This window comes from Mus caroli, chromosome 5 (genome assembly GCF_900094665.2).
Source record: "Mus caroli chromosome 5, CAROLI_EIJ_v1.1, whole genome shotgun sequence".
NCBI classification, from domain to species: domain Eukaryota; kingdom Metazoa; phylum Chordata; class Mammalia; order Rodentia; family Muridae; genus Mus; species Mus caroli.
Genome location: NC_034574.1, coordinates 12,590,996 through 12,600,555, shown reverse-complemented (window position 1 = coordinate 12,600,555; position 9,560 = coordinate 12,590,996). Strand labels below are relative to the sequence as shown.

General features: G+C 37.7%; 1 protein-coding gene across 1 annotated transcript in view; it reads right to left on the bottom strand.

Annotated features, from left to right (window-relative positions):
* Nucleotides 1-8,186: 8,186 nt before the first annotated feature.
* Nucleotides 8,187-9,560, bottom strand: part of LOC110294138 (disks large homolog 5-like) — a 10,515-nt gene continuing 9,141 nt past the window's right edge. The window contains exons 3-4 of the mRNA XM_021162148.1: nucleotides 9,113-9,296; nucleotides 8,187-8,372 (exon numbers count right to left, since the gene is read on the bottom strand). Coding sequence (XP_021017807.1) covers nucleotides 8,187-8,372; nucleotides 9,113-9,296 — 370 coding nt within the window. The remainder of the gene's footprint in view (nucleotides 8,373-9,112; nucleotides 9,297-9,560) is intronic.

Sequence of the window (9,560 nt, the reverse complement as noted above, 5' to 3'; positions counted from 1 at the left end):
ACTGTGGTGAAAAACCCACGAATTCAAGAAATTACTTTTATTTTCACTTACAGGATTTCTGAGGATCAACGACTGTAAGTCAGCAGTCCTGTCACATGAGGTGGATGTGGTAAGTCTTAGGAGCTAGTGTGCAGTGTGGAGAGTGAGTCTGAGACACTGAACGGAAGTCAAGGACATCCTTTCACTTCCTTTTGATCCTTTCCTTTGAGCTGCATCCAAGATGAAGCCAGAAATGTTTGCACCGCAGAGAGCGTGACAGGTCAGTGTGTGCTGAACTAGGTGCCATGCCAGAATTTCAGCATACTTCCCCATGTGCTTCTTAGGTTGTTTGTTTTTTCTCTCAGGTATTCGCGCTAGAAAGGAAAATCCATTTTCTTAAAGAAGTAGTACAAATGTATCCAGTCCTTTGCAACCCCCCCCTTAGATTTTACTATTAATCTAAGGTCTTCAGGGATAGTCACTTATTACTATTAATTTTTAACTCACCATAAAGGAAAACAAGCAAGAAAAGTTTATTAAATTGTCTAACTATTCCCTGACTTAGTATATTATAGAGATTTTTTTTTTGTAAACAATTAATAGTATGATTCCTATGGATATGTCAAACATCATCACTATATTATTTTTTTAACCACTTCCCTCCTTCTGGATTTATCTCACCATCTATCCCTAAATACTCCTCTTTTCTGCTCTGTTTTTACCTCCCTCCATATTCCTAAAACGAGCTCCCTCTTTCTTGTCAAGTCTGCCAGTACTCCCCCAACATCCCCAAAAATCCAAAGACATGAGAAGGTCTCCTTTTTGCTTTTTTTTTTCTTTTGGCCAGAGCTGTACAAAAGACTCCTGAAACATAAAGCCTATTGCTCTTCACCTTTGTTTCCTTCCACAAGTGAATTCTAAATGTCTATTGTTGAAATACTATGCTATTCAGAAGCAGGACCCAGAGAACCCTGTGCTGGAATCAATATGAAAGATTCAGCCCCTAAGAGGTAATCAACAGTCATATTTGGCCTTGATGCCTATGAACCACATCAAGAGTAAGGATGGCATAGTAAACCTAAGTGTGCAGTAGTAGTGTGCATACCTTGGTGGTAACCAACAGATAGACAGACATACACAGACACACGTACACAATAGTAAAACTCAAAAAAGAGGTCATGACTTTTAAGGGGAGCAGGGAAGAATATATGGAAGGATTTAGAAGGAAACAAGGGAAATGAGAAATGTAATAAAATCATAATCTTAAAAATAAAAAAGAAAGACACACACAAAAAAAGAAAAGAAAAGAAAAGAGAAGAGAAGAGAAGAAAAGAAAAGAAAAGAAAAGAAAAGAAAAGAAAAGAAAAGAAAAGAAAAGAAAAGAAGAAAGGCAAGATGGTAGGCCAATGAGGAGGAGAGGAAAGTAAGGTACCCAAAGCTCAAAATATTATTTTTTTTTTAAATTAATTTCAAATAGGAGTTACATGGGTCCAGATGGTTCAGCAGTTCAGGACACCTACTTGAGTTTTGTTCCAAGAACTCTTGTCAGGCAGTTGTCCATTACCTGCCACTCCTCATTTGATCAATCACCCTATTCTGTGCCTCATGGACACTTATATTCATGCATGTACACTCATTCAAATATACATATATACAAGTACAGTGGTTTGAATAAGTTTGGTGCCCCCCTCCTTTTAGAGACTCATGTACTTGAATGCTTGACCCCATAGTGAGTGTCACTATTAGGAGGTATGGCCTTGTTGGAGTAGATGTGGCCTTGTTGTAGGAAGTGCATCACTGTAGGGTGAGTTTGAATTTCCTATGCTCAAGCTCTGTGGAAGACTGCCTTCTTCTGGATACCTGGGGAAGACACTCTCCTCCTGCATACATTTGGATCAGGATTTAGAACTCTCAGCTCTTCCAGAACCAAGTCTGCCTGCATGTTGCCATGCTATCTATCATGATGACAATGGATTGAACCTCTAAAAATGTAAGCCAGCCTCCGTTAGATGCTGTTCTTTATAAGAGTTGCCTTGGTCATGGAGTCTTCTCTTCAGAACAATAAAATGATGACTAAGAAAACAAGTAATTTAGAAAATGAAATAAATCTTTAAAAAATATCTTTGACTGCATATGATTAGTCAGGTCAGAAGGTATTTAAAAGATACTTTTATTTATTAGGTTACATTGTAGATAGGTATTTGAAGTAATAATCACAATCACAATGATCAAAGTTATGGCACCTGATCAAAGCAACTCATAAATGACAAGGAGAGGCAGGCTTAAATCCCTCAGAATTAATAATTTGTTTTATTTTTTAGGAACAGTCTAGAATAATTTTATCTGTCTAATGGGAGACATTTAAATGATCTTTTAACATTATACAATTTGAAAGCTTCTTTGCTATAATGACTGGAGGAAGGCTGAACAAATAGTTATTTCATTCCATGTCTATTAGCCATTAGGTTGTCTTGTTTCTTTGTTCATTTGTCTTTGTGCTTACCTGTTTACTTTCTACACATCCTATTCAGAAAGGTTGGCTTTTTTACTGTAATATGAATTCATTGTCTTTTGTGCTTGTTTTATTTTATTGTTATATTTTTCTATAGTTTTTCACTTTGTAGACTTACCACTTCTAAGGACTATGGCACAGAAATGAGTGTCATTGACTGAGTACTAATGATGTAATGTTTCCTCTCAGAGGATGTTGTGACTGGGATGTGTTTCTTTCTTCAATGTGGGCAGGAATCATGGGTCCTTGTGTAGTAAGGGTGGGGGACTATAGAACTTTTAAGAGGTAAAACTTAGTAAGATGTTGTTAGAAAGCCTGGCACTAGAGTTTAGCCCACATAGTCCTCAGGTATGACCTACATTAATCTCTAGAATATTCTTAGTTCCCCATCTCATCATCTCCCTTGCATATGTTCCTGCCTCTGTATGCCACCATTCAAGCTATCTGATACCATCAACTCTTAGTCTTGAGGTCTTCAAAAATTATGAGATACATGCAATGTTTTCTTCATAAAGTCCCTGGCCTTGGGTATTTTGCTATAAGAGTAGCAAACAGAAACTAAAAACAAAATCTATATATACAGCCATTCCACTCTGATAGCTTATTTTAATGATGTTTCAGCAAATATACTTCATTTATAATCGTTCCTTCAAGATATATGTCTTAGTAAAATTCTTTCAAATACATTAGAATACTGCTTCTAAAATACTAATGTGCATATGTTAAAATGTACATTCTAACTCAGAACTGAGATTGTGCAATTCTGACAGGTTTACAGGTGATCTATGCCCTCCTGAAGTGATGGCCAGAGGTGTTATCCAGTGGCTGTGTTCCTATGGCACAGTAAAAGCCCAATATAATTAAAGCATTTGTCCTGCAATCTATCAGTTAAACTTAGAGCAAAGAGTTTATGCACATTCTATCACTAATAGTCATTTTAAATAAGAATAACCAAGAAATCTAAGTCTTGATGATGGCAACAGATGGCCTAGTCGGCCATCAGTAGAAAGAGAGGCCCATTGGTCTTGCAAATTTTATATGCCTCAGTACAGGGGAACGCCAGGGCCAAGAAGTGGGAGTGGGTGGGTGGGTGGGGGAGGGTATGGGGAACTTTTGGGATAGCATTGGAAATGTAAATGAAGAAAATACCTAATTAAAAAAAAGAACTAATATTTTTTAATTTAAAAATTTAATAAAAAGATGAAGAGAATGAAAAAATAATGTTGAAATCCATGGCTTTTAGATGTATTTAACAGCAACCCAGTAATCAATGTCATTTCGAAGCAGTCAGGAAAGGACTAGTTTCTTTCCTGCCACTATTTCCAAGAGCCTGAACTGCATTTTCTGATGTTTATATAACCTGCACGTACCCACACATGAGTTACTCAGTCCCAGTGATAGATTCTTTTTTAATACTCTCACTCTTTAGACATTTGGTTAATCAGGAATTATTTCACACAAACTTTGTCCAGACACATTTATATGATTACAAACTCTTAAAGATAAATTGTGTACTCCTAGAATTTATCATTTAATGAAGGATCAACCATTTAGTTGAGTTCACTATTTCCCGTCTAGACAACTACAGCATAATATTGTTTGGATAACTTTGCCGTTTTTCCAAACTCTCCAAAGTGATGCAATTGCATTTTACCTCTATAAACTTTGTCTGCTAAAACGTCTCTCAAATAATTACATATATTCTATAGGGATCGCTTTATTCCCTGTGATGTGCTGCTATCTAATTGAGATGCTTCTTGTTGGTACTGTTTACATCAGAGAAAAGAATAACACTAAAGCTTTGAATCTAAAACTGTAGTAAGTGTTCTCTATAATATAAAATACATTCTACTCTTTCTAAACTATGATTTTTCAATTTTTTAGGAAAGCAAATGAAGAGTATTGATATACAAATGCAGCTATAACTCATTTAGTTTGTAGCGACCTAAACAGAATACTGCAACCTAAAACCAGGAAGAAACTGGTGACATTAATAAAATCCATGGGTTAAAATCTTGTAGAGAAATTTGCTAGAGTTAGAGAATAAGAGGACATAGCCAGATGGAAGTTGGTTATATCCTCATCAAATTACTCCATTCATAACTGTACAAGTTAAAAAAAAACTTTTGGAATACTTTTGGTGCTTTGTTGTGTTTAGAATCTATTAATACTCTACTGTGCTCCTGTGAGGGAGATTTGAAACTTTGCTCTGTTAGTTCCTTCTTAACTATTTGGCAGCAAATGAAATTTGTTTGCGTATGATATGGGTTTGATAATAAGCATTGTTTCATAGGGATATTTCATTATAATTTTTTAAATTAGAAAGATTACTTAATATTAAACTTGCTGTTTGTATACCAATTCTGTCTCAAGTTTACACTATGAAAGAATATCAAAGAAAAATATGTATCTAATAAAATGCTATATGAAATATTGTTCACTCTAACATAATGTTCCTCTTGAGAAAGGAATACTATATCCGCATTTTAGCATTTCAACAAGACTGACAATGAAATGGCACACACTGAATAAACTTTTAACACTTTTTGAAAGTAATACTTCTATGAGCTCTGTCCCTAAAGTTTGAGTCTGTAATGGTTGTTATGTTAACTTTCAGGTGGTATTTATCATGTTATCTATGGAATTCTAATTATGTCTTAAAGAGGAAACTACTTCAATGAGTTCATGCAAAGCATTATCACTTTGTGTTACAAGAATTGGTCTTTACATGATTTTTGCTTCATTTTTTCAATTAAAAGCAAACATTTTCTAATAATTAAACTAATTTTAAATCCAAATATAATAAAAAAGTATATAATTTCAATTTCTAAAACATTTTTGTGTTTACAATTAAATGTGAAAAAAACTGGATATCTACATGTATACCTTTAATTGAAAAGCTTGACATTTTAGAATATAGAAAATATTTTAAATTTATATACTTAGATTCTTTTTTCTTTCTTTCAGGGAGAACTTAGTGGGAATTGACCAAGAAGACTTTTATGAGATGTGCAGCAAATCCCTACTGTGACAGGCGGCTTTGTTATGAATACCTTCTTTATAAACAGCCTTGCAAATGCCCAAGTTATTTCTTCTTCTACCATAGGTCACACAGCATAGTAATTCACTTTATGTTGCCTTCCTTTCTGGAGTTAAAATTCCATGTAAAAAAGAAAGTAGATCCTATGACATCTGAACTCTTAAAATTGATCTTTGTGCACTGGGGTTTTGTTTTGTTATTTATTTATTTATTTATTTTTGGTTTTTGAGCTTGTTTTGTTTGCAAGAGGAGTATGTATTCTACAGGACTGTGACTGTAGCTATTCTGAATTTGGGTGGAGAGAAGCATGTTCCAATATGCCATTCTTTCAGTAAACTTTTTTATAACCCAAATTAAATAACTATGTACAAATTACAGAAGCTGACAGAAAAGTCTCTTACATGTAGAATATGGATAAGAGTAGACACATCAGGGGATAATAGGTGTGTTTGCTGAGTGCTTACAGCAGCTGGCCTGCCCTAGGCCACCCAATACTCTTCCAGATTCCCCCATCACACCCTTCACTTTACCACCTACCCTGTTCTTATGTTAAGACTCCCACTTTGCAACAATCAGACAGGGCTTTTACACAGGTTGGGGAGGGCTTGGATCACAGACAAAAGAAACAGGGCAAGGGGGATCTTTTTTGTTCAAGTTGGACAGATTGCTAATATGCTTAGAACAAAAGGAAATACATGATTATAGCTTGTAGAAAAAAAAAAAAACAAAAACAAAAAACCAAAACAACAAAACATAAAAACAAAACCCAATCCATGCTAAAGTGGTTAGGGACAGGCAGGATGATCTCATTAACCTTGAGTGGCCAGCCCCATGCATTACACTTGCCCTGTTTCCCATGGTTAGCTGCTGCCAGGCTGTTCATACTTCCAATGCCATCCACCACCTGTGGCTAGCCTCCAGTGAGCTGGCTGCCACTCACACTTCCCCTTTACCTCTTAAAATAATAACACAAAAGACTTGTAATATGCCAGACAAGTTTATTAGGGGAAATCTACAACCACAAAATGCCCACACAAACAATACAAAACTCAACACATATAAATAGAACAGGAAAATGAATCTACATTATTCTATTTCCCATTTATGAAATCTCCAGAGCCAGTTATTAATGGCCCTTATGTCTCGTAGTCCAGCACCATCTTCCTCTTCCTCCATCTTTTCTCCTCCATTCCCTCTCTCTTCTCCATCTCACTTCCCCTCTCTAAAAATCTCAGCTCTGCCTTTCCTTCCCCTGCCCAATAAGAGCCACTAACCTTATCTGACCAATTAAGATCTCTCCTGACTGTACCTGTGTTTAGGGACTCTTGAGGGAGCAGAGCACACAAACAGCAACCCACAATATTCCTTCCACCTCTTTTTGTTCAATTAAAAGGCTCTAAACACAGAAATAGCAGTGGTAATATCAGAGCCCTGTATAAATTCCTGGCAGCCTAGGACAATGAGTATGTGCAGCTCAGGCACTGTACATAGACATCTCCTGAGATTTCTCCACTCAACTGGACTTGATCCTGTCCATCTAATCCAGCACATGCACTGAAAGGACAAAAACCAACTGCAGGAGGTGTAGGGATGCCTCACAGGATAGAGCATCTGCTACTCTCTAGAAGACCCACATGGTGCCTAACAATCATCTCTAGGAATGGTTGTGATTCCTTCTTCTATCCTCTGAGGGAACTGTTCCTCAGAAGGAGCCACATACAGTATTACATTCACTAGGAAAAACACCCATTCACATAAATGTTAAAAATAAGTCTAATCAGCAACAGCAAAAACACAGCAAGTTTATGGTCAAGGAAAACAGCATCTATCAAAAGCTATTTCCCAGCAAGACATGGAAGGTCATTATATCTGCTGGGTGGTTATCATTGATGCTGTATTGCAAGTAAAACTGAGGCATATGGCTCTGGCCTTCCTGATTTATTTTATATTCCTTTCTGAGTGTTTTTATATCCTTAAGCTCTAGAACAGTGATTGTATATTACTCCGTATCTGGTCCACTGGATCATGAATGAAGGTGTGTTACAGAGTGCTATATGTTAGGAGTAAGAGAATTCATGACACGGTGGATGCAGTATGGCAGTGATTACATCACCAAGTGTGTGTCCATGGGGTAAGTAAATTATCCACACACAAAAGATCATCTCCTTGTATACCCTTAGGTGGCTATGACTTTACTATTTAGCCCTGGCTGCCTAGAACTTACAAAGATCCGTCTCTGGATATGAGTTCTAGGTCTACAGCAGGGGATAGAACACCTGAATAAGGAAGATGTTCTCAAGAGTCACTACTTGCAAATCAATTTTTATGCATAAGAAATAGAATTTTTAAAAAATAGGTTTTAAAAGATTAATTAATATAGAGATAAAGGCAAAAACAAACAATGAAATATAAGAACAAGAACATATAACTTCTAAATAACATAGCAACAACTCAAAGAACAAAACCAAAACTCTAAAGGAAAATTATTGTTCGGCTGCTTTCTTTTTCTGCACTTTTAGCAGCACAGACCTATAGCCTGCTACTCCTCTTGGACACTTGGTAGCAGTGCAGTCACCTCAGTTCTTCGCCAAGAGGAGTTGTCTGAAGAAAAAAGGGAATAACACCCTGAATCAGCCATGGCTTCCTAGTTAGGGCCTATTCCCACTCAAGACATGTGGGAATAGACATATAAAGAGATTCATCTGAGGAAGAATCATCTGAGGAAGATTGTGGGTGCTGGAGATGGTGCTCAGCAGGGGCCTCCTGGGGTGGCAACTCATTCTGCAGGATGCTGTCTTCTTGATCTGTGGCCAATCCCAGCTCTCTTGCAGTTTCTGAGACCTGGGAGAGGAAGGCAGTTACTAAGACACAGGAATGGTGGGGAAAGTCATGGTAGCTTTCAGGCTGCTGCCTCCCACCACCTCAACTTAACTTGACAGTCAACATTAATATTTTAACTGAAATTATTGGTGGGAAATCTGCAGATAGGCAACGTATTCAAAAACAGTCACAAAACATGGTCTGAAAAGATCAAGTCAGGCTTCTATCAACTCCAACCAAAAACATGGCAAAGGAAGAGACCTCAGTGGACTACAGGAAGAAAGGAGAAGGCCACCTGACACCCAGATCAATGATAATGAGAAGCACTCGTTTGACATTTGTACTTGGCTCTAATCCCTCCAAGGTGTATGCACCTGGGATGTCATGTGACTTCTGCGTGTCTCCTGTCTAAGGGCCCAGAACTCACTCAAACCTTCGCATAGCATTCCACCTATCTTGAAGACATGCAAGAATGTAACATGTTATTCACCTGTCACCCCAAGTGGACTGCAGACTAAAGCAGAGTTGAAAGGTACACTTGCCAGTGGTAACAGTATCTCAAAAGAGGCTAATTCAGTGTCTCACAAGAGGCTAACTTCCCAGAATACTCCTGTGAAGACAGAGCAAAGAACAGCTACATTCCATTAGGAGGATGGCTGCTTGGGAGTATGGACTAGAAAATTGGTGGAGGAAAGCAAAGATAGATCTAATGTGGCAGTGGTATCAGATAGTTATAGCCTGACTGAATTGCTTGTCCCTACCTGATATTCTTGAGTTTCCAGGTTGCGGGTCTTCCCCTGTTCGTCTTTACCACTCAGGTTCAAGTCCATCCAATGCTGTTGAATGCTGGCCCATTCAGCCNGTACTTCCTTGCTCTCCTGCTGCAATGTCACCAACTTCTTCTTTATAAGATTCTTCTCCATTAGGAGCCGGCTGTGCAGGTTACTGGAAGCACACTCTGCATGGTAAGATCCTGCCGCCTCCTCCTTCCATTTCTACTTATAGGTCCCATTAACCTGACCTGTACCCTGGTTCCTATGAGGACCTAATACAATCCACCTCAATACATCCATGACAGCTGTACAAACAGCAAATAGCCATTTCAGGGAATGTCTTAGTCAGGATTTCTATTCCTGCACAAACATCATGACCAAGAAGCAAGTTGGGGAGGAAAGGGTTTATTCGGCTTACACTTCCATATTGCTGTTC